The sequence below is a fragment of the Oryzias latipes genome, chromosome 16 (genome assembly GCF_002234675.1).
Source record: "Oryzias latipes chromosome 16, ASM223467v1".
Classification (NCBI taxonomy): domain Eukaryota; kingdom Metazoa; phylum Chordata; class Actinopteri; order Beloniformes; family Adrianichthyidae; genus Oryzias; species Oryzias latipes.
The window spans coordinates 17,878,732-17,904,898 of NC_019874.2; the positions used below are offsets into that span (position 1 = coordinate 17,878,732).

The 26,167-nt window shown below is 39.0% G+C and overlaps 2 protein-coding genes across 2 annotated transcripts; one reads left to right on the plus strand and one right to left on the minus strand.

Annotated features, from left to right (window-relative positions):
* Window positions 1–1,311: 1,311 nt before the first annotated feature.
* On the minus strand, window positions 1,312–3,002 carry LOC101170703 (RLA class II histocompatibility antigen, DP alpha-1 chain). Its single transcript, XM_011485247.3, has 4 exons — window positions 2,806–3,002; window positions 2,430–2,681; window positions 1,713–1,997; window positions 1,312–1,636 (listed from the first exon to the last, which is right to left on the minus strand). Exons 1-4 carry the CDS (start codon window positions 2,861–2,863, stop codon window positions 1,515–1,517), a joined length of 717 nt encoding a protein of 238 aa, XP_011483549.1. The 5' UTR covers window positions 2,864–3,002; the 3' UTR covers window positions 1,312–1,514.
* Window positions 3,003–4,973: 1,971 nt separating this feature from the next.
* On the plus strand, window positions 4,974–24,271 carry fam171a1 (family with sequence similarity 171 member A1). The gene is made up of 10 exons (XM_023963968.1): window positions 4,974–5,172; window positions 5,245–5,355; window positions 11,383–11,610; window positions 12,244–12,336; window positions 15,693–15,851; window positions 16,369–16,545; window positions 19,598–19,714; window positions 19,889–20,003; window positions 20,443–20,560; window positions 20,678–24,271. Coding segments are annotated over exons 1-10 (2,661 nt in total). The 5' UTR covers window positions 4,974–5,171; the 3' UTR covers window positions 22,220–24,271.
* The last annotated feature ends 1,896 nt before the right edge of the window (window positions 24,272–26,167 follow it).

Below are 26,167 nucleotides of genomic sequence, written 5' to 3' on the forward strand. Positions count from 1 at the left end.
TAATTTGGTCTAAATTACATCAAAAACTGTCCAGTAAAACATTTTCCAAACATTTCAAATAACTGTACAGATCACAGTTTTGTTCTTAGACTACTCTTTTTTTCTCTCTCCATAAATCCCCTAATTTTCACATAATTTTGCAAATAACACTGTTTTTGCAGAAAGAAGGTTAAAGCCTGAACTTTCAGGGTCCCACGAAGACGTTTGAGAATCATCAGTCAGTCTCACGCGCACACATGAAACTGGAATACCCTGAGAAAAAACACAAGCATGCAAAAAAAAGAACATGGAAACCAAAATGATAAAGAATTTCCCCATTGTGGAATAAATAAATTATCTATTTTAATTTTAATTTTAATTTTAATTTTAATTTTAATTTTAATTTTAATTTTAATTTTAATTTTAATTTTAATTTTAATTTTAATTTTAATTTTAATTTTAATTTTAATTTTAATTTTAATTTTAATTTTAATTTTAATTTTAATTTTAATTTTAATTTTAATTTTAATTTTAATTTTTAAAATCTAAACTTTCTGTTTCTGTTTCTTGCTAACCAACATACCGCCATGCAGAAGTAAAACAACTGTAAGGAATGAAAATCCAGAAGTGGGCCTTTCATCACATGACTGGTGTGTGCCATTCGTGATTTCCGACAGTGAATTCTGTAAATATTCCTGACCTGTTCTTTCTGTCATATTTACTGAGGTGTTAAAACATCAAAATTTCTTTATTTGAAATTTCCTGCAGATGCTCCTTTTTAGGACGGGCTAAAGGTTTGTTTACTACCATCTCCAGTGAAAAAAATATTAAACACATTAAAATGAAATTATTGTGTTTACAAATGTTTTCATTCCATAAATTCATCTATACATAAAATACATTTACTGAGACAAGCTGTTAAAGTTTAACAGGTGTCCTTTTTTAAAGCATTTTAAGGTGAAAATAAAAATTGTCTCATTATTTGCTCGTTGCTAGAAAAAAAAAGTTTTTTAATGTAAAAGTTTTGTATAAAACTCACTTTTACCTTGTAACTGCTGGGGGGAAAAAACAGTAATTTGTGACTTGTTTTGCAGTTAACTTTTGAGAAAACTTTGGTCTAATATAAGCATTTAAAGGTAAACTTGACCAAGTTTAAAGAGTTGTATTTTTATCTCAACCAAAATAGACTGTTTATAATAAAACAAAGTCAACATCAAACAGGCAACGTATATAAATTTGTTTCTTTTTATGGATTTCACTTGTTCTGGGTTGAGGATTTTTTGTGAAAATTTGCATAAATACATTTGTAGAAAATACCAAAAAAGACAATAGTCATCTTAAAACACATTTAATAATTCTTTGGCAACATGTAAAGACAGTAGATACACATAGGACCTGCAGGCAATTAATAAACTGTTATGGAATAAATACTGTGAAGGATAAACTTGTAACATGGGTTCTTGTTATGAGATCATCAGACATGCAGAATGACAAATAAAAAGATGTAGAGCAAGTGTGACTTAAAGACCAAAACATTAACTCCTTTTGAGTGCTATTATGATTAAACATGTTCCCACTGCAAAACCCAGCAAACCCAGACCCAGACTGGCTGCAAGGAAAACATCCAGATTAGGATGTTGATGATGGAATTCAGGTTCTGTGGAAACACAAATCATGATAAATAAACTATGTATTAGAATATGAAATTTAAGTAAAGATATTGAAATAATCACCCCAGAGAACAGTTTTGGGACTTTCCAGTGCTGGATGCTCTACGGTGCAGCTGTAAACATCTGTCCAGCTCGGTGTAAAGGAAAGGGTGGAGAACTGGTGGAACGTTTGATCCTTGTTGGGGTAATATCGACTGTGCGATACGCCTTCTGACACTGGATTTCCATTTTTTGTCCAGCTGACTTTTATTGATGGTGGGTAGAAACCATTCACAAAGCAAATTATTGTGTTTTCCACCCCCGGTTGAACCTCTGCTGAAGTGTAGATTAATACCTCCCCAGGAGGATCTTTGTATGAATAAAAGATTTTAGTTAGAAAGGTTAACCAGAAAAACATTCTTATAACAGCGAAAAAAGTTAACGTTATTTTTTTTTAAACAATCCTAAAATTTCACATTTTTTCCCATGTATCTGAATTTATCATATTTTTAGAAATAAAACATTATTTACCTGACAAAAATAGTTACGCTTAAATGAGCCGAGTAGTCTGCATACAGTATTTTAAAAAGCCTTAAAATGTTTGCGTTATTCAATTTCATTTATTTAACAAAACAGCAACATTAACATTAGACATCAAATTTGTTATCTAATGTATAAAAAAAGTGTTTGTTTTTTAAGACTTTGATAAATTTCCCCCAAAAACTGATTATGTATTTGTCATTATAATTAGACAAGTGTGATCATTTTGCAAATCATTTTTCAACACAGATTGTCACTCACCTCTTTCTTCTGTTTCTGCTGTAAAATATTGATCTGCTAATTGGCACCAAATTCTGTTTTTCTTTCCATTCTTATATGTTGTCAAACCCTGAATTCTTTCACTTAGATTGGCCTTAAAAAAAGAAGGTCCGGTGAAGACAACGGCCTCTTTTTCAAAGTCCACGTAGAGGATCTCTTCAGAATCAAACTCCAGCAGAACCTCAGTGGAGCCTTCAGCAAAGCAGCCAATGAAGTAAGAGATTTCATGTTCAACTGAAAAAACAAAACAAAAGAAAGATGTTTTAAAATGAATCAAACTGCATTTAAATCCTTCTTGTTTTCTGCTTTATTCCACTGCAGAGTCATTCCAAGTAATACATTTAAGAAGCATGCTTACACTGAAATGAAACAGCAAAGCTGTAGAAGATCAGGAAACTCTTTAAGTAGAAAAGCATAGCTCCGGAGTGTTCTTCTATGAACAAGTTTTATAAGAGCAAAAGCTTAAATCTCACATAAAGTTCCTTATATAGAAATGACCACAACTTCCTTCTTTTTTTGACGCTGAATTTTCCAACACGATCGTCTGACCAGATATTCAAGCCTCTTACTTGAAATCCCGCTGTGGTTGAAGAAAGTCATTCATGTATTAAACAAATACCCAGGGGAAATTTGAGTAAAATGCATGAAAAATCCCTTGATGGGATTTGAGTCAGGGCCTCCTCGCTGTGAGGTAAAAGGGCTGACCACTACACCACCATGCAGCCCCCCTACAATTTTATAAATCAAAAATGTATGATCAACAAGCCAATTGTGAAAATATTCAATAATCTGCAACAAAAAAGTAAACCTGTTGGACAAATTTTCATGAAAGGAACAAATAAATAAATGAAAAAGTGAATATGAAAAATGAAACATGCGACTGTAATTGACAATAATGTTAAATTTTAGGGTCAGCGGGGGGCTGAAGCCTTCTCAAAGCTGTCATTTTAACAAAAAAAAGGAAACACCAGATCAGAACACTTCTAAAACCTCTAATCCACATTTTAAGGAAATAGATTCAAGAAACCATTAACAGAAAAAGTTGGGGTTATTTTTATATTATACATTCCACAGTTGTTTATAGGTCAACCAGTGTTCTGTTTGGGATGTTTGAAACTTAGCACAGAGACTGTAGTTATTGAAGCTCCTGGATTTTTCTATTTCTGTTTCTTACCGTCACAAAGTCTAACTTTGAGGTGAATTTGCTTTGAAATTTCCATCTACTGTGTTTACTTTGCAGTTTTTGCAAATGTGTCCCAAATGGATTTGATATTTTACAGTCAAATTCTGTGCTCAACCAGGGTTGTGGACCTTGAGCTTTGGAAACCTGCGAACAGTATATGAATCATTTTGCTTTTAATCACATTTATCAAAGAAAGTCTACACAGTTTCCATGTTATTTTGTTTCCTTAGTGATCAGCCAGATGCAATACTAATACATACCTGTGTCCACACTGGTTGAGCTGCAATTTGTGAACTTCTCAACTCTTATCTTAACTATGCTCGAGACCTGACCTGAACTTACAGCTAAAGACTTGACTAGAACTTGAATAAGTGACTTCTGTGCATCTCTGTTGAGCTTTTTTGAAAATGCTATTTACCCAACTGTTGTCGATCATGAGTGACAGGAAAACTGTCTCTCAAAATGTTTTTCTTGGCCTTGTTTTGTTGGTTTTGTACTTCGAATATCAGCCAATTATTTGATTCTGAATAAATGATACATACAAGGACAGATTAGTAATGAGTCTTTTAGAGCAAATATAGACTTTGAGCTTTAATATTCATTCATCTTCTTAACCAGTTTTGTCCCTTTCGGGGTTAGGGGCTGCCGGAGCCTATCCGGGCCACTCGTGGGCAAGGCAGGGGACATCCAGAGGTCGCCAGTCTGTCGCAGGGCTACAAATCACACACCCATGCACAGGTGCTTCAATATTTTAATTGCAAAATATATTTTGATATTGCAAGCCTGAATTGCATATTTAAATGTCAATTGCAAAATGCATTTTTAAATTGCATAGTCAAATTGCAAATTGAATTGTCAATTGACAGTTGCATATTGCTTTGAATTATGAGTGTACAAAATTTTCATTTAGAAACCTATGACCATTTAAAATGCAATTGTTTTTGCTTTTATTCAAAATTGTATTTTTAAAATTGTCAAATTGAATTTTCATTTTTCATATTCCAATCTAAATTGCAAAATGTATTTTCAAAGTGCAAATTGAATTGTCATTTAAATTTAAATTATACATTACTTTGAATTATTGAATGACTTTTTTTGTATTCATTCAAAACTTTTTTTAATGCTGAGTTAGTTAGTTAGTTAGTTAGTTAGTTAGTTAGTTAGTTAGTTAGTTAGTTAGTTAGTTAGTTAGTTAGTTAGTTAGTTAGTTAGTTAGTTAGTTAGGACTGCCGACCAATGTTTTGTTTTTTCAATTTATCATGTCATGTCCATTAAGTGGACAGAAGGTGGCGCCAGAGTTCCACTGACAGTCAGTGCGCCTGCGTGTGGTTCGAGTCGCCTGTTGGTGCTGCTCTGAGACGGGAGTATCAGAAGCAGGGCCGTCCTCCTCCCTGACCCTGGCCCGTCGATGGGGGAAAAAAAGTGTTACAGGGGCTGGGATGCAAAGAAACACAGCGTTGCAGACTGGAACGCGGGACTGTTGTTGGTGCAGGACATGAAATATGACCACCTTTGCGGAATAATCGCTGCTGTGCACCAACAGTGAGTTTGTAAAGGCAAAAGATTGTATTTCTTCTGAGTTTAACCATTCTGCTCTGATTCACACATCTGCAGTGATGTGGGCTTTGAATTGGAGTAGAACCGCCGCGATTATACTCTACTTTGTTGGAAACTTCGTCTCCAAAGGAAACACAAAAACATCAGCTGAGGACACCGGCACACAAGGTAAAAAAAATGACGTTTTTGTTCACTTTTATTCATTTCAAAGGAACCTAGCTGGAATTACTTAGGCTAACGGAGCCGCTAGCTCGGATGCTGATGTGACCAAACTTAGCTAGCATTAGCAAGTTTGCTAGCAACATTTAATGATAAACTTTGCGCTTTTGCAAGTACTGAATATTGTTCAAAATTCTATGTTGGGCCCATAAATTAAATATGAGAACCAGTGCTGTTCATAAGCAAACGTGTAAAATACTTTTTGAATGATTTAAAACGTGTTTTGTGAGTGGTTCGTTGTTTTACGGGACTAGATTTTTTTTTTCCTCTTAATTGATCGTTCTTCTTTGTCTTTGAAACTGTCTACCTGAACATGCGCTCTAATGTCTTTATTTTGTCCGTCTCATATTTTAACAAAAGCACTGTTCTGGATAACAAAGGTGCTGTTTTGTGCCACGTTTCCCCAGTTATTAAAGCTACCACCAAGCATCACAACTTGACCAACTGACAGTATTAATTATTATTATGATCGTGTAGAAAATGAGCTTCCTTAATTTGTCTGATTTTCTCAAATATTTTCTATTTATCCTGAAGAAATGTAGGATATTAAAGCTATCTTTTGTACGTTACCATCTTACGCTATTGAAAAGTTCAAAACACGAAATATCCCAGTGCAGATACCCAATACTTACCTTCTAACTGGCTATTCTTTGTCAACCTCCTAACCATACTTTTATTCCTTTTTTAAGGAAAATGTGGGACGTTTTTGAAGTATGAATTAGAAAAAATCCCCACTATACTTCTATTTTGTAGTCACGAATCTTCCCTGGTGTTATGAAATACCAGACAGAACATAAAAAATACATTTTTTCTGCTTTAAAGTTCACTCTAATCATCTTTTGATGTTTTGCAAAAAGGGTTTCCAGTGGTATTCAAATTTTGATTATGCTGTTTAGGACATAGCGGTAGGAGTTTATTAGAAATTAGCCTCTGAGTTGTGGGTGGTAGTGTTGGTGGGGAGTAAGCCTACACTCATTTCCCATTATCCCTTTGTTTACATGCTCTCCCACTAGCTTACAATATTACAAAATCGGCAATATTGGAGCCATCCAGCCTTACAGTTTTGAGCCAGATACCAGCTCAGACGAGGAAAACGAAGAAGTACATGGATCTACTTATCTGCAAGGGGATTCATTGGAATGGAGTGGAGCAGGGAGCTTGTGGCTTGCCGATTGTAGTTTGTACATAACTACCAGCTTTCTCAAACTGCATTTTTTCATCTGCTCCCGATTCAGCATGATTTAAATAAAGAAATACTCAGAAATGCAATTTTAAGCTTAATTTTCTTCATATATGTCCTCCATCGTGTGTACATCTTTCTGTCTTCTTGTACTGACCATATTATTGGGAGCACATTGAGGACAGAAAACACTGTGAAAAGTATTAAAGTTGAAGAGTCCTTACAGTTTTCAGATAACAGATTAATAAGTTGCATCAATATAAATGTGATGTGGAAACACATGCACCTTATTGTCCCCTGAGGCAGGTTGGTACATGTCACAGGTTGGTACATGTAACAGATTTTCTGGAGGTGCTTAACCTTTTACCACAGCAGCCAATGCATGGAATCACATTCTGTTTGCATTTCATCTAGTCACAAACTTCAAAGGTCCCCTTTCATTGTGGCTGAAAACAAGAAGCAGTGTTTGTTACGATCATCGCTTTTATGTTTTTTTTACCTACACACACATTCAAAGACACGTCACAGTCATCTCTGTAGCTGGTAGCCTAGATGTGGGCTCCTCTCTGTAGTTGTGTTTACAGTTGAAATATTTATAGAAAACACAGCATACAGCATAATGATACTCTGGATTTTTTTATTTTTTTGGCCATGACATTTGTTTATTTTTTATTTTGGTATGTTGAAGCTGCCCTTTTCTGTTTTATCTTCTTTTTGTATTCACTTTCCCACACATCAACCTTTTTAATATCTTAAATCTTTTTATGATCAGGTCAATATGTAGGATCTCTTATTGTTAGTCGCGGATGCAGTATATGGTCGAGTGGAGCCAGACAATCTACCTGCATTTATAGCTCTTACTCGCATTACTGATGCCTATTATTGGCGTGGCATTGCATCTCCCGAAGACAAACATTTGTTGAACTCGAATGAGTCGTTCCAGACACTGAGCTAATCAAATCGTATTGTCACTAGTTTGCCAAGTCTGATTCATTTCACAAGATTCTGCTGCAAAAGTTCACATAAGGTCATAAGGAAGCACTGCTTTGGGGAGTCCAGGTTGAAAACCTGCTGAGACAGACCGCAGAACGTATGGGGTTTTTATTGGCACATTAAGTTAACGGTAAAGGGTCCATTTTGCCTTCAGCCTGTTGATGTATCCCAAATATTTCATGCGCCCGTTGAGTTAATGGTATCGACAAAGTCTTGATGTGATCTTGCTTTGAATCTTGCAAAGTGAGGAGATTGTGCTCTGCACCCGCTGACCGCATGTCTCTGTGCTTGTAGTGCCACAGCTTTAGTTTAATGTGGAAAACTCGTGTATTTTGGTTGTGCACCAAGTGTTTCATGCTGGGACACATTTGGCTGCTTCATATCAGTCCCGTGTTTTGTGAAGGTTTATGTAGAATGCAGTATATTAGTCTGCAACATTCTAATGATCTAATGGCTATAAGTGGAGTTGTTTAAACTTTTTGTCATTTTTACATGAAATTTAAATAAAAACAAAATCTTTTTGTCTGTTTGCAGGGACATCTCTTTGAATCTGAAACTTAATTCAATGTGTCTTTACAGAAAGCGTTAAAAGTACATTAGTTGGTTAAACATCAATTTGCATTTATTGTCTAATCATTGTATTGTATTAAAAAAGTCTGGTATTTGTTGTTTCTTCTATTTTAATCACATGACTCTGAGATGTTTTGTAATTAGACATGTGGTTCTGTTTGAGAAGGGGAAGTTTTTTTCCTCTGTGAGGTTTTAATTCTTTGCATTTGCATTGAAACCCTTTGCCAGACTAGTCAGTTAATGATTACGTGACTGAGTGTAACCTTTAATGGTTTGTTCTTTTTTTGTTTTTCCACAGTGCAATTACTGGATAGTTTCTAACCATTGTTTTTCCCTTCCGTTTCCATATTATTAATTAAACAAAAGTCTGTTCAGAATGCCACAATTTAATTAGCTTTAACCTCGGTTGACCTTGTTTTTTGAAAAAAAAAAACAACAACCAAACATTTACCGTACTCATCCATTTGAACATCTTCACTAAAATAATCTTACAATCATAACCAAAGCTATATATGCTTTTTTTTAATTCGTATATAAGCTTAGGCTAATGACCAAAAAACAAGGAATTTTGCCAATTTTCTCTACCATACAGTGAAAATCATTAATACATTTTTTACTGTAGTTCACGTTTATTTTGATATTACCATATTTCATTTGAGATTTAACTTTGCAGTGGTTTAGTTCAGACTAAAGCTAATATATCAAGAAGGCAAGCTAATCTGTCGATGAAGTAGTAACAAACACGTTGACCCGAGTACCGGTAGATTGTGAAAACCCCTGCATTTGGAAAAGCACAGAATACAGCATGTCACAATTTTCCCTGGAATGTAAAATGAAGGGTCAAATAAGGAGAAAGCAAGCAAACTTCTCAAGTGAGGTTATGTTGGGTGTATCTATTTCTGCTGGCTTTTGAAATCATGCGTCCCCGCTGCTTCAGCGACTGTAATGTAGGATAATTGCTCCACGATTGCAGGATTGGCCAGGCAGAGCGTTTTGATGCCTCCATAACTCCATATGGTGCTCAAATTTAAAGATGCATAGATACGTCTATGATTGAAAAGCAGGTTTGGAGATGTGGAGTTTAACTGCAGAGCCAGGGTCTTGGGTCATTTTTCAGCCGTCTCTTCTGGTTTGAAGCAGAAAGGAGGCCCTTTGCTTGTTTAACGATGATGTCAGCTCAGTGCTGATTTATTGGATGAGGACTGGGAGGGGACTGTTTCATTTATGTGAATGTCAGTCGTGAGTTTCCCAAGAGATTTGTCTTTCCCTTTCTGTTTTTTATGTGAGCACAGCTGGTACTCCTACAAGCATATCGCTGGGAATGGGATAGGAAGGGAAGTTTTGATCTTTTTAACTCACACAAACAGAACATTAAGGCCACAAAGAGTTTCAGTCTTGGGAATTGCAGTTTTTTTTTTCCAACCCTCTGCTGAGACGGTAACGCAATAAAGAAGAGGAATGAAGTGAAGGTTCAGAGCTGATCTTTTGTACACACACACAAAAAAAAATCCTGTGTTTGGTTTAAGGTTGACACATGGCTCTGCCAAATCTCACCCCGCACTTTGCATCATTTGCCTTCTCCTCGTTCATATGGTGCTGGCTCCCATTGTAGGAGGGGTCTGCACTGCAGTTGAACTCTCCTTTTGGGACACACTTGGTGGTTTGTCACTGACCCACGGATCCCTGAGGAGGGGGAAGGGATTGTCTTTAAGCAGGGGTAGGTATGCGTTATGCTTGTGTGTTATGGAGGGTGAGGTTTCAAGAAAGACGTTTGACAAATTTTAGTTTCTGTGAATGTGGGGGAGGTGAGACAAAAAGAGGTGGGAAAAGCTTTCAGCTGTAATTGAAAGGTCACCAAGGGTCAAGCTGCAGCCAAGGATCAAAACATGGCCTGGTTGTCACGTGTATCGAGACAGACAGACCACAAAACTCCTATTTGATTACAGTGTTTTTTATTTGTTTTCGTTGTACCTTTGGGCCATGGAAGTAAAACTCACTTTTACTTATTTTCAGCGGGTCATGTTGAACTCAAAATGCTTTGGTTTTATTAGAGCTGAAATTTCTCCATATATGTTTGGAGGACATATATACAGTAAAGAAAATGAAGCTTAGAACTTCCTTTTTGAGTATTTCTTTATTCAAATCCTCGTGAATCAGGAGCAGAAGAAAAAAAATTCTGTTTAAGCCATCGAAAATACGCTGGGCAAACTACGAGCTCCCAGCTTTGAGCTCTGAGCAACGTAGAGGGGTACAGGGGACGGGGTTGCTCTACGCCAACGGCCCCGCCCACAACTCGGAGGTGAATTTCTAAAGAACCCCTGCTGCTCTGCAGAAACTTTGTCCTAGAAAACAGTACAGGTTTTTTTATTTAGTCTAAAACGCCATAATCGTAATTAAGAGAAAACTGGGAATGATTTTAGATTGTTTATAAGAAGATGACTGGAGTGGGACTTTAAAAATGTCCAAACCTGTTTCAAGTGTCAAGCAGGATCTTTGGAAAGTCTGTAGAAATTACATCTCATTGCATTGACGATCCATTCCAGACTTTTGGTTTATAATATTCCCAGCCTTTTTGTTAGATATTTTAAATTTATGTATTAATAATTTTAAATTATGTTTTGGCTTCTCTTCATTAGTACAAAAAAAGCCTCAAAATGGGAAAATATTGGAATTTGGTTGAGATTTTGTGCTTAGAATATTACTGAAAACCATTGTTCGAAACAATTTATAAACAATTATACACATGATTAACCAAATGAATGGTTCTATTTAAATTACTTATCACTGGTGCAATTTCCTTTCTGCAGGAACCATATCTGACAAGTGGAAACTATTCTGCAGAAGCAAAGATTCGTTATTATTTCATTGCATTATTCAAGCAGTTGGTTGGGACATTGTTACCCTTCATCTTCATTAGGGAAAGTGTTAAATGTGTAGTTGTTTTTTTCCATGCGGTCCAGGGCAGGAAATGGTCTATTGTGTTAGAAGGGAAGTACAAATGGCAGGAGTCCAGAATTCTGTGGCAGACTCTTTGGCTGGCTTGTGGATTTGGAGGCCAAGCATCTGTCACTAACACTAAACCCAGTCAATGAGCAGACTGGATTTTAGATAGGTGTGTATATACCTCTACTGTGTTTCACTTGTGTTAGTCATTTTCTGTCATTGTGGGTTAGACTTGATGCACTCAGGACTGCATAAGCTGCACACTCACCGAGCTTGATGTGTTTTTGTAGAGGTGACTCTGAAAGTTCACCTCAGCGACAGCAGCACTCACCAGCCCCTGCTTGGCGCCGCCATACAGCTCTTTGCCAACAACACTCCTGTAACCTTGGACACATCAGCAGCTGATGGAAACGCCTACTTGCGCTTCTCCTTCCGCCTTGGGACTCCGCTGGTTGTCACCGCAACCAAGCCAGGATATGTGCCAAACTCTGTTCCCTGGACTCCCTCTAAATTACCTGGTAGGTCCATGTGTCTGAGAGTTTTGAGAGAAATGAAATAACAGACACATTTCCATTCAGTTCAGCCACATTTAAGAGGAGAGAGTGTCCCCAAATTATTTATTTAAAATCTGTTCATTTGTGTGTTTGCAGTTTGTGTCAGGTGTGGGAGCTAATGACGAGTGGAGTGCTCCATTACTAATTTATTGCAGTAGATGCCAAAACCCAGTGAGGGGGCTGCTTAATCTTTGCTTCACTAACACACACACACACTTCTAGACAAAATACCCCCCAAGAGCCTGCAGGATAGCATGTGTGTTGCAGGAGGGAGGTGGATTTGAAGGTTAGATTATTTTTTAAGCCAAAGAAACGGCGGCCAATTGGATTATCACGCTTACCAGCTCTGAACAATGAAGGAGTGAAAGCAGGAAGGAAGGAGAGAAGAAAGGAGTGCAGTTTGCTGGGTCAGACTTCTGTCCCACACAGCAGACAGGATAAAAGCAGGTCTATTAAACATGTAAAAAGATGCTTTAATGACCTGTTACAACTGATAGGGATCAGCAGAGTGCTTAGGTAGTCTGCTATTTGTTTCTAGGCTTACAGTGTGTCCATTACTAAAGCGTGCACTCTGTGTTTTTTTTTTCCTTCTTCCAGTGTTTTCCTCTATTAGTTTGGATCTTCTTCCAGAAAGAGCTGCTACTCTGATGGTCTATGAAGATGTTGTGGAGATTGTGTCAGGTCTACAAGGTATGCCTACAACAGTTTCAAATTTGTCTTTAAACAGATGTGGACAAAATTGCTGGTACCCATGAAAAAAACAACAACACAGCGATCACTTGAAAAAAAAAAAAACCTAAAAAATCTAATAGGAAAAAATATAAAAATCAGATTTTACCTGTGATTTTTGCTTTACAGAATCATAAAAAAATGAAATAATGGTATGAGCTAAAGAGATGGGATCCAGAGAAAAGATTAAAATAATGAGCGTAGAGACATGTTAAGCTTCAGACATCATTCTATGTCTTTAAACTTGTGATTTATCAGTCTGCTTATTAAAAAAAGAGGCAATAATTCCTCTTGAACTGTTGTTAGATATCATGATGTTAACCACACTGACTGAAGACCACAGAAAACAGAATTTTAAATCCACAACTACCCTGCATGTGGCAAATATTGATGAAAAATTAAAAGACAGAAGATACATTTCATAAAAGTCGCACTCCGATCATCTTTTGATCAATTTGCAAATCGTTCCTATTGTCCTTTTAATTATGTTTGTGCTAGTTTTAGCCAAAAACATAAACTTGTGTCATTTTCTAAGACATAATTTCTTGGCAGGAGTACACTAAAAATTTGCCTCTGAGTTGTGGGTGGGACTGATGGGTCAGATCAATGCCGCCATTCTCCTACCCATAACTTATTGTTCTGTTTAGATGCTCTCCTGCTAGCTTACAGCCCCACACACCCAACCTAACATTACCTGTACAACAAAAATGGCGAGAAATATTTGAGCTAGATGCCAGCTCAGACGAGGAAAACAAAGACGTACATGGATCTATTAGTTTACAAGTGGATGCATCAGAATGGAGCAGAGAAAGGGGGCTTGTGGCCTGCCCATTAGATTTTCTATGTAACAAATGCAATCTTTTTCAATCAGCATTTTTTCTTCTGCTCCTGATTCACAACGATTTGTATGAAGAAAAACTTAGAAATGCAAATTTGAGCTTAATTTTCTTTATATATCCTTCTTTGTCCTCCATCATCAGAGAAATGCCACAAGAACATGTTATAAACACAATTTCTATCGGAGTGGGTCTATAAAAGAAAACACAGGTAAACGATGTACATCAGCCAGATCAGAACATCTGTTTCTGTTTGAGTGGATATCATAAAAAGTTTAAACACAAGAGCAATTAAAAAACATCAATATATGTATGTCATCATAGTATTTATTAAAGGAGGCTGTCTGATTTTGTGATCAGAAATGTATTATTTTATTTACATTTTGTTTATTTTCACTTCTGCTTTCAATAAAAACCTGAAAATAAAACCTATAAGGTACTTAAAATGTTTTATTTTTTTAATAATTGTTAGGTAGCATCTGGTAAACCTGATGGAAGCACATCAAACAATATCAATCGTGACTGTATCTGTGTGTCATCGTCTTTGTTGAGCTGTAATTACATTAGATACGACTGTCCAACTCATGTTAATCAGCAACGTTTCTTTGTCCTCTGGATCTTTGTTGGTTTTTTTTTACCAACAAAGGGGAAATTTAGCATGTCGGCTATCGTGTCAGCCCGTAAAACCTTCAGAAATTTACGGCAGCCTACATTAACATAGAAACCTCTTGAGTCCACGCTGCCCAGAGCACGTGTTGGACCACAGCAGAGCATAATACAGTCCCTGTGTCTGACACACTCTGCTTTCAGAGCGCTGTGTGACCTTAAACCCCTCCCGGGGTATAATAAACCCTGCCCCGTGGCAGATTTCAAGATAATAAAAGACTGAAGGGGGGTAAAAGTGGAGAGAGAGTAGGGCATGCTGGGAAGTGGGGTGGTGGGTGGAGCATTGGGGGGGGGGGTATAGAAATGAGGGGGGGGTGGGCTCACCAACGTCCAACAGAAGGAGGAACAGATGAGGTGAGGAAAAAGGAGGAGTTGAGGAAGGGAACACGCAAAAGTACAGCAACAGTCATTTCCCATTTACCAAAAAAACAGGCACTGAAGGGAAATAACGTCCACACCTCAATTTCCAGAGCAGACTTCATAAAAAAGGCCTCCATGATCTGTTAAAAACACTCGCAGCACTTAAAGTCAGCCGGCTCGCCATCGAGGAATGTGTGCTCGACATACAGTCAGACCACAGTGACATCACCTTGCGGAGACTGGCTACATGCAGTTTTTTAGTTAGTATTATTCTTTTCATGTATATATAATGAGGAGAGAAAGTTGGTACGAAATCAAGCACTGAGAAGTGAAAAAGGAAACTGAAATGCAGCAAGATATCATACAGGTTAAAAGAAATGTGGAGCAAAGCATTACGTTTACTTTATTGATCCAGAGATATTTCCATTAAGTCTAATTGATTGTAAAAAGCATTTGCTGAGGACAAGGTATGCAAAACAACTTTGGAAAAAAAGGTGGGAATTATGGATCGTTAACTGGATGAAAAAAACTCCACTGACATGGACTAAAACTCTTAAAATTATTCATGCATTTCATGTTTTGTTTTCTCAAATTTACCTCAACATTTTTAAACCTTTTTAAAAGAATGGCTATTTTTTTCAATTATTTATAGAATTTTGGTAAAATAAAAGAAAAGGTAGTGAGAAATTTTTTCATCTGTTGATCTTTTGCTTCACAGTTTATGTAACCTGATCTGTGAGGGGCAGTGGAATCATATGCAAAATGGATGAGATGGATCCTTAGGATTTACCAGTTTAAAAGTATATAATGGTCTAGAACACACGTGTCAAACTCAAGGCCCGCGGGCCAAATGTGACCCGCCATGTGATTTTATGCAAGAGCATGAAAGTTTTTAATTTCTTAAAATAAAAGTTGGTGTGTATTTATTCAAATCTTGGGGTAATAGGACTTGAAATATTGGATTGGCCAACTATACATTAGGACTTAAATACTGTCCATATAACCTAACCTGACAGAATCAAATGTAAAAGGATTTATGCTAGAGTTACAAGCAAACATGTTTTTTCTAAGCAATTGTAATTGTCAATTTAAAAAGTTATAATTAAATAAATAAGTGAGTTATTGAACATTAAGGAGTACTTACGTTTATTTTTCATTACATTAAGTTACATGTATAAGTTATAATCTGGCCCTTTGAGGACAGCCACTATGCTGATGTAGCCCTCAGTGAAAATGAGTTTTACACCCCTGGTCTAGAAAGTAACACAAAAACACATTTTTTCAGTCTCTTCTGTTGTTTTTTATTGGATAATGATTACCTTAAATTTGTACAATTCCTTTGCCTTATAGAAACAGGATTGTTTGGATTAATTTTCATTTCTTGGATATATTTGAGCTTACTTTAGTCTAATATAGATGTTTCTGTTCTGACATGTTTTTCCATGGCTCTCAAAGGGGTAAAAGGTCAGCCAGGAGTTCATTTCCAGCGCAGAGCCCTTAGTCTTGCTTCCAACACTTCCTATGCAAACCTGACGGCCCTCTTCACTTTGGCGAGCTCCCCCTCACAAATCCAATATTTTCCCTACCTGCAAACCTTTGGCAGCAACCTCACAGGTAAGAACTGAACCTGAAATCTCGGTTGGTTAAGAAAGATTTGGCGTTGGTGACGGGGAAGACATTTACAGGGAAGAGGGAGGGACGTAATGAAAGACACTACCCCGAGAGGCCTTTCCGTCTGATCTGCTGAAACACAATAGCCTCCTGTGTGTGTTCTGTCCCAACACAACCCTCATCAATGAAGGCTTTCAAAAATCCATTTTATTTCTCCCTCAGCTTCAATTTCTGCCCAACGTTCACCTTGTTTTCCCATTACTCAAACCGTCTCCCTCGAGGCAGCGCTTGCATATTTGTGCTTTGTAGAGATGAAGTGTTTTCCCACTTCAGCGTCCGGGTCGCTGTACCCCCCTCCTGCTGCCACGTTTCCTGTCTGTCTTTTGTCTTTCTTCCTGCCCGTCTTTCCCTGACAGCTCTCCTTTAAATCTCCAATCCCACCCACCCTTACACACCTTAATCCCTCTCCCTTTCATTTCTGCTGCGGTTTTCTAACGCTCTCCTGCCTGCTCTCTCACAGGCACAGAGAAGAAGTTGGAACTGACTCCCGTTGCAGCCATTTCTGTTCACCTGTTGGCCAGCGATGGAGCGGAGCTACAGGTGAACGGGCCAATCACAGTTTCCCTGCCCCTGCCAAGTGACAGCACCCTCAAAGAAAATGATCACATCCCCGCATGGAGATTTGACCCTCGTTTAGGTATGTACTAATGGAAATGCACAACTTTCTATGAATGAGTGTTTATCATTGGGTAGAAAATAACAAATGATTCTGAACTGTTAAAAAACTTGGTCTTCGATCTAGGTTTATTTAATGTGTGTTAGAAATATGTGATATTAGAAGTAAATAATTAGCAAAAGTATTACTACAAACCACATGCCTCAACTTACTGTGTGATAAATAACATTATTCATACAATAAGCAGCATAATCACAATAATCTGCAAATCTAAGTGCTGATACACATCACAAGTTTGGACTTCAAAAATATAATCACTTGTGGGTCAGTTATACCTTCAGCTCAACTAAACGGTGAGCATTCTGCGAGGATGTTTTGAGAGACAAGAGGTGCCTCAGCTCCCTCTGGACTCCCTGATTTATGTCTGCTATTTTAACCCTGTATGCCAAACATCCAACTGCGCGACACACCCAGTTCCTCTCGGAAAAGCTGCTAGAAAGACGGTGGGTCAGCAAACCAAACGCTCTTTTGCTTCCCCACTTGTCCCCGATTTCCTGCTGTGTCATTTTTGAGCTCTTGCCATTGCAGACAGGAATTTTAATGAAGGTCTTCTGATGAAACAAAATGTTCTGCTTTGTTTGGAATTTTTATTTTGAGCAAAGTACACATCTTTTCACCTCTAATGGGATAGCTCTTAAACTCTGTTATAAGGGGCTTTAGAAATATCCTAAAAAGTCTTATTAAAGGAAACCTTCAAAAACCTCTAGAAACCCTGTGGGAGTTTTTTAGGAAGTCGTACAAGCTCCCATTGACACATTACGACACACTGCTGCATATTGGTGTGGTGACTAATCTTTTGGCTCACAATGTGCAGCATTAGCAATTATCTGGAGTTGAGTTCAACTATTTTACCTTTTTTTCCCCTTGTTTTTAGGTTTCTCACTATTTATTACGTGACGGACAAAAGCAGCATTTTAAGTAAAGAGTGAACTGAAGCAGCAAACTTAAGCATCACTAGAAACAAGGAACTCAATTTGAATTAAGAGCTTCACAGAACGGAGGGAAAATCCACCAGAATGTATTTTTGCCTCCAGTCCTACGAGTCGGTTTTCCTTTCTGCTTTTCTTATTATTTTTTGTCTTTTTCTAGTAAACAGCCGCATGATGTCATTCCCTACATGTTGAGACGCAGTGTAGCTTGAACGCGAGACAAAAGATTTATTATACAAACATTGCAGGACGTGTTATATGTAAAAATAATAAATAACTTGGCGAACTTTCTTAGTAACAGGCCTCATATTCCCTCAAGCAACGCCTATCATTCAGTGTGTCATTGTTGTCATTTTGTCACGTTGGTAGATGTTTGAAAAATAATCCACAGGATATCAAAAAATCGTGCTGTAAACTCAGAAATGAGCAAAGAGGGGATACACCTGTAAGGCTGAATAGTCTCAGACTATATCAGCATCATAAACTTAGGAAAATGGCTTTGAGAAAACTAGGAACACACACTTTTGCCCCGAACACGGCCTGCATTAGTGAATAGTTCCAAAGCAGAAGTCCCAACCTCTTCAAGCTTCATCTCTTGTTCCCAAGCAACAGATCAAATAAGTAGCACAACAGAAGGCCTTAACTCCTAATTTATTTGCCTTTGAACTGTTAACTGTTTAAAAGCACAAGTGTGGTTGTGCTTGAGTCCAGCTGAGAATAATAAATCTGGCCTCTTTAGAAGAATATTCTGTTTTGCCTTCGCAGAATAGAGGCAGTTTTGGTTCCAAACAATGTGCACATGGACGACACACAGAAAAAACCTGTTTCTCTAGTATAACTGACAATCACTTGTCTTTTTGGATGGCATAAGCGTGGAGCAGCACCATGTCGGTCACAAATAAACCCCAAGCTCACCTGCAGTTTGACTGTGATTCACAAACAAGACACGCCTTCATCCTGAGGGATGCAAATACTCACATGATGAACTGACTATGACCTGTCATGCTCGTCGTGTTGATTTAGCATGAAAGGGTAGAAAGGGAGAAGTGATATATACCGTACATATATATGGGCCTTATTGACATTCAGAATGTTTGCACAACTTCAGAAGTTTTGAGTTTTCCGCTGCTGTATTGTCAGGAAGCGTGGGAACGGGGCCTTTACATGTCCTTATTAATAACAGGTCACTCCAACAGTGAGCGGAGTCCCCTGTGGACAGGATTCAAACAGGACTCCGGTGATTCCAGGCAGGACTGGGCAAAGGCCTGAGTGTGTGAGGGAGATGCTGAGTCACACAGCCTCTTTCATTTATTTTGCTTCTCTTCTCTCTTTTCTCTTATCTCTCATTCCATTTCTCATCTATGTTCGGTCTTGTTTGCCATGCTTAAAATCTGTTTTTAGGTATTTCCTTTTTAAAAATCCTCATCGCTTGTCTCTGTTTTTAGTGTTGATGCAAATTCCTGACTTCTCGCACAAATTTGCATAAGCATAAAAGCAGATTAGCATGTTAGCCCTGTGACCCAGAAGATCAAAAGGGGTTTCTCTCTGGTTTACTGTGAGTTTATCAATCAGTGGCTTTGTAGAGGATTTTTTTTGTACCAACAGTATTAAAATAGTTGTTGTGCTCAGTGGTTTGCTTTAGAAAGCCTCTTTATTTTTGCTTATATGGTGCCCCCTTGTGGTTGGTTTTAGTACTGTCAAGCTATTTTCTGGTTCCTTCAGACTGTGCTGTTTTTCTTTTTGAGTTATCATAGCATCTTTATGCCCTAAGATGAAAACAAACAAACAATTGAAGGGGCGACCCATTTAGTATTCTGAGATAGCAATCAGAATATCAACATGGAGTGGTGTGAGCCAAAATGTTTTTCCACCTTAGAGAAAATGTGAAGATGAAAGTTTATTATGAATGCACAAGTCACATCAGTCCAAGTGGCACTTCTTTGTCCACACTCAACCAGGTGGAGTCTGTTCAGAGTATCTGCATGTGATGAAGTTGTTGGTTTGGTGCTAGCGCACTTTGTGAAGCTATTTCTGACACAGAAATCAATGGGATATTTAAGCTCTGTGATCGTGTGTTCGTGCAGGCGCCTGGATTAAGAGCAGCTGGGGTCACGTGCAGAGGGAGGGGAACCAGCTCACTTTGACCTACATTGCTCCTCAGCTGGGGTATTGGGTGGCTGCCATGTCCCCTCTGCACTCAGGTGAGAGGCTACTGGGTAAACATGACAGAAACATGTCTTCACATGACATTTTTCACGATGAGTCAACCCTTTTTCATCAAATCTTCAGAAAACTATCGTAATTTAATGGGTTTGATTTTGCTAAACGCATATGGCATTAAAAGGTTTTTCTTTCCTGTGGATAATTCCCCACAGGTCCAATGGTTGCGAAAGACATCAGTACATACCACACGGTTTTCCTGCTGGCCATACTGGGAGGCATGGCCCTCATCCTCCTCTGTTTGCTCTGCCTTCTGCTGTATTACTGCAGGTCTGTGTCATTCACAATTTGTTAAGTATTTGTGTATTTTTTTAATAAAAGCTGTCCCATAAAACAGGCTAAAACATGTACAAAGAAAGAACTTTGGTATAAATCTGGTCTCTTTAGGGCAGTGGTCTCCAACCCTGTTCCTCTTGAGCTACTGCCCAGCTTGTTCTGCAGCTAACCCTGTTTCAGTAATTATTAGACATCTGGATCAGTTGTGTTCAGTCAATTAGAAACTGGCCTCACTCAGTCCAGCTGATCAGGAATGACTGAAGCGGGGTTAGCTGCAAAACAAACAAACAGGACAGTGCCACAGGGGAGTGGCTCATGACGAACAGAGTTGGAGATGCCTGCTTTAGGGGTTAACTGCAACTTGTTGTCAAAACCCCAACATGGTTTTAAATCTCAATAATGCTTAATATTGATATTTGTTGTCGTTGACCAGACGTCGTTGTTTGAAGCCAAGAGGGTCCCATCGCAAGATTACGCTGTCCTCTGGTCTGGACAGCAGTAAGAAGGATCAAGCCACCTCCATGTCTCACATGAACCTCATCAGCAATGAGGTTAGCTGTACTGTGACCAAAAAAAAATTACTTTTGAAGTATTTTGAATAATATTTTCCCTTGTTTTGTTTAGCTGAGTGTAGGTTACTTTAATGTATACGTTTTTCTCACATTCAGGTGCAACTGGAACTGGTTTCAACCGCCACTGAACCTGACATGACCACGCCAATGCTGAAGCCTTCGCCACTGGAGCATCAGGACAATCAGCGTCATCACAGTCTGATCCAGCACAGCAAACAGAGCCGTTCGTCTCTCGGAAACCACAGCCTTCACGGTTCTTCGCTTGGCAACCTGACACCCCGCAGCAGAGACTATCGTCAGTCTGCAGAGACATTCCAGTTGAAGGCCGCTCTGTTGTCTGGGACGGAAAGGAGTTACCGTCAATCCTACACCTCTGTCTGCTCATCCAGCAACCAGATTTCAGAGGCCCTGTCATCATGCAATCCCGCTCAGGCTTCTGTCACGCAACTGAGCAGCATTGGGATTATTGATTGCATCTCTCCGTCCTCTCCTCCTCATTCCCCCTGCAGGGGGGAAGGGGGTGACTGCAGGGCCCCCGACTATCTTCTCTCCCGCTCTGTTGATCACTTGGAGCGTCCCAACCCACAGCTGCTCTCTCGGCCGGGCCAGCTGCTGTGCTGCGGTTCTGTAGATCTGCTGAGTGGAGGAGAAGGCTACTCGAGAGTGCGCCCCACTCTGGTCATCCCTGCACACTACATGCGACTTCCCGGGGAGCACCCTCTGTCTGGCCAGGCGTTGCTCCTGCAGGCTGACCAGCAGAGTGATTTAGAGACCATCCAGGCCGAGCTGAACGCCCAGCAACCCCGGGGGCAAACCCCCACTGACTGCTCCCCAGTTTCCACCAGTCAGAGTGACGGAGAAAATCTGGGTTTGTCAGAGTCTCTGTCTATCCCGTCAGCGCTCGGAGAAACAGCTCTGGTGGAAATTAACAGAGAAGACACTTTGCTGGCTGAGAAGACACTGATGGAGCTGAGAGGAGGGAAACCTCTGCCTCACCCTCGAGCTTGGTTCGTCTCGCTCGACGGACGCTCCAACGCTCATATACGCCACTCATACATTGACCTCCAGCGGGCAGGATGCTACAATAACTCACAACCCTCAGAAGGTCAGCAGGACGGCAGCAGCAGTCGGCATGGCAGTGGGAACGATGCCAGCCTGGACTCTGGTGTGGACCTAAATGAGCACAGAGGGGGGCGGAGGGGCAGGGATGCAGGAAAAGAGATGGAGACGGAAAGATCCAAGGGTGCAGCAGCAGCTAAAACCTACACCCAACTGGTATATGTGGATGATCTGGAGGGGGGTGGACACGAGGAGAAGTGCAGTCCCAAAAATAGCAAAGCAGAACCTTCACTGTCAGACGGAGCAGAAGGCAACGGAGGGGAAACGGAGCAGAGGAGTGTGGAGATCCAAAAAGCTGAAGAGTTACAAATCCAAGAGGAAGCCCCCTCACTGTCCCCAGTGTCCCCCTCCTCCCCCCCTCCCCTCCCAACCCCAGAGGGAGTGACATTCAGGACTGATCATGCACTGCTGTCCGTCTCCCCGGATGATGATGCAGCACATGAAGATGGAGAGGAGGAGAGGAAAAGCCCCTGGCAGAGAAGGGAGGAGCGCCCCCTGCTGGCCTTCAACATGAAATGACCATTGCCAACAGTCTGGCCGGCTCTAAAAGACCTTTTGGGTGCTTTTTTAAAATATGTTTAAAACATACAATCAGTTATCATTCTGTGCACAAGGAAAATTCTAAATTCCGCCCAATCGTGTATAGTTTGATAATTAGCAGCTTTTAAATACAAAGTAGATATAAGGGAGAAACTAATAATAAAACTGAAGGATTAGAATGACACGTGGTTATGTTTACCAACAAGTGGCTTAAAACGTCACCTGTATTTAGTAAACTGTCCGTTCTCCCAACTGCTCATCTCTTTAGTTCAGGTAAATTCAGAATGACAAAACCTAATCTGTCTGCCATCCCGCTTTCTCAATTACATGAAGGAAATAATCTGTTTAAAGTAGCACTAAACAAAACTATTTTAGCACTGGGATCTGGAACTGTTGAGGATCCTTTTGAGAACTTCAAAGTACAGTTTTGAAATGACCACTGTTTTTTTATGCCTTAGCTGTATGACGTGACACGTTGCCGGGGCAAGCCAAACGGTCTCGGGAGTTTCCACATTATATGCACAAAGATGTATGCCTTTTTTAAATATGAAACAAAAAGCCTTGCAATCAGATAGAAATCGTTTGATGGGTGGTTCTGTGGAGCTTTGACCAAAGGAACCCTTTTTTTTCTTCAGCCATATTGGCCTGAATCCACTGACAGAACCCAGGAATTTAATAGTTTAACCATTGTGATTTTTTTATTTTTATTGTTTAACGGTTGTGGATAAAATACGTCCCAAAAAAGAGCAGAAAATGCTTCTCTTTTTTAGGAACGTTGAGAATTTTTTTGTATGTTCCAGCACTACAGCGAGATCAGTCTTGATGCAAAGGGCGATTTCTCCTCCAGTTGAAAACAGCGGGCCCTGCAGGTGCATGTATGTACTGCAGGAGGGGAGGAGGTTTTTGCTTCATAATTAAACCACTACTTTTTTTAATTCCTTAACCAAATGATGTGACCTATAACACTAAGCTGGTGAGCAAGGATGTATTACCACTACACCACTGTAGTCCCAGAAACAAAGGTTTGATGATAGGAAGGGGATACAACTGTTGAACCACTGACATGCATATTTTTGCTCTATGCATCACTTTCTTAACAGCTGCTTGAGAAGCCTTCTTTTTGTAAATATAAACCACCTTGATTTTCATTGCCAACATGAAGTATTTTACGTAAAAATTGCTATTTTTTATTTCTTTAACCTCGTTGATGGATTTTATTTCATGTCTAGTTCTGCGTAAAAGCTGCAACACGCCTATCTTCACATTGATTTTGGAAAAACACCAGTTTGCTGTGTCTCACCTTTTTGTCTGACCACACCCCCACGATCCAAGTGCCTTTGAACAATGTTATTCTGCAAGGCGTGTGTTGGACACACCACCTTGTGTTTTTTTTTTTTTTTGTTTTTTTACATTTTTTGGGTTGTTTTCTCGTCCTGTCTCTCTTCTCTACCTCAGCCTTCACTTTCTCTCCTGCTTGTGAAAGAGAGCATGCAGTACGTTTTCCTCCTAGCTAGTATATTTCAAAGCTACATCGCAGGATTTGTCAGGAACAGCCTACCCAACTGCTGCAACCATAAACTCTACTGGAGTCTACAAGATGCTGGTGTTTTAGAAACGGGGATTGAGGGTTTTTTTAGGGTCGCACATCAAAAGGAGAAGCTATGACTTCACTGAACTTTCTTATTCTTTGTTTTTTTGGGAGGATGAATGTTTTTCATAAATGTGTTTGTAGTATTGGGAGTGTCCATCTGCTGCTGAATGAGGTTACTTGGGATATGGTCAACATGAATTGAATCAACATTTGTGTAGTCCCTCCAGTCACGTTTGTGTAGTCCCTCCAGTCACGTCGCAGAGAGTTTTTAGTTCTTTTCCTGCCCCCGTCTGAATTGTTGACAGGTTTCCGTCTCTTGGTATCACCCAGCAGCCTCAAATTACGGGATAAAGTAGAGATCCGTTATCCAGAGTGAGTGTAAATTGGCTTCTTGCATTATATTTGAAACGTATTATTCCAAATAAACACCTAAAGGAGAACTATTTGTGTACTTTCGTGTGTAAACTCCTCTAGCAGACGTCCTTAACTGGACATAATCTAACAACTTTTCAAGATAGATAACATTGTGATATAAAATTAAACAACTAATAGCATCAAAATGTTGTTTTTCTGTAAATGTAGCTAAATTTTCCTTAAGATAGAAATCCGTCCTGCTGTCTGTTTAATGGTGTAATATGGGGGGAATTTTACAGTTCTGGGCTGCAGCACACTGCTTTCATTATGACTATATCATCTGACTATATGGCTGCACATCAAAGATTTAGTCACAGAGCAAATGGGACTAAAGCTTCAGTCACACATAACAGGTTTTTACTCTGCAGGCTCCCAAATACAATCCAGATAATACACAAAACAAACACAAGTTTTCATTGTTTTCACTACTTATTAGTTTAATATGTGTACATACCAGCATGTAGTGCAGGCCTAAACAACAAACCGTGCAGTTAGTTCACCGTGTGGTAATAGAGGTTCAGAACTGGGATGCCCAGGAAAACAAGCTTCAAGAGAGGTAGTAGTCCTGACACCACACTAAGTCAACTGGTTAAAAAAAAAAACATACTTGCTGTAGAGCTCGGTGAAGTCTGCAGATTTAATTCAAGGTGCAAACTATCAGACTTCAGAACTCCATCCTCAGATTCAGTTTCCAAAATGTCAATTTTCTCACTTGCATCTTTTTCACCTGCAAGATAAACTATCTAAATCAACCATACATAGGCTGCATGGTGGTGTAGTGGTTAGCACGCTCACTTCACGGCAAGAAGATCCTGATTCAAAACCCTGCTGGGAAGCTGGGACCCTTCTGTGTGGAGTTGGCATGTTCTCGTCGTGCATGTGTAGGTTTTCTCCAGGCAATCTGGATTCCTCCCACTGCTTAAAAAAATGCTTCATAGGTTTAATGGGGATTCTTAAATGTCTTGTTAGTGGCCATCTGATGACCAGGATAAGTATCAGACATGTACAACACCTTCAGCTGACTGTAGCTGGATAGGCTCCAGCATCTCTGTGACGCTGCAATGGGAATCAGAAGTGGTAAATGGCGTATATAAAGCGCTTATCAGTCACAGTACCATTCACACAGTGATGGTGGCTCTGCTCCCAAACACTGGCATCAGCCTATAACCACCAGGAGCAAATGTAGATTTAATGTCTTGTCCAAGGTCACTTCAGAAATTCAGAAGCCATCTGCTCTACTTCTGCACCACAGCCACCCCAGGAGACGTGGACAATGAACGGATGGAATGAGGAGAGTATGAGTAATTTTCTCTTGCCTACAAAAATCTATAACAGCCATGAATACCTAAATCCGCAGCAGAAACCATTGCAACCAGGATTGCATTGGTAAGCAATGATAAAAAAATTAACATTAAATTCATGCTTCCTTGGGGATGTTTACAAAAAGCAGCTTTCATTGGTTTCCTTTTTCAGTACACTGAAAGGAAAATATTTGAACAATTTAAATAATATTGTCACTCTGTTGGTGAGAGGCAAAAAAAAGGTTTTTAAAATGTTTATGTAGGCATGATTATTTATTATTAAAAGAATACGCCATTACATGTAAAAGTAGGAAGTAATCCTCTAGAATACTACTTGGTAACTAGTTTCTTTTGGAAAAACAATTAAGAGTTTTCTTTATTTGTCTTTCTTTGACATGTATTGTAAAATTATAAACAAACAAATAAAAATCATCAAAAGTAACTTTTTATTTTAATTTACTTGTTTTAACTGGATAAAAAGTCATTCAATATAAAACTTATTTTACTAAAGTAACCTAGAAAACTGCAACAGTGCATCCTAGTTATAAGAAATTAACATACGTTTTATTCAAAAAAATTAAATAAAAACTACTTTACTTTTTTTAAAGAATAAAAACATTT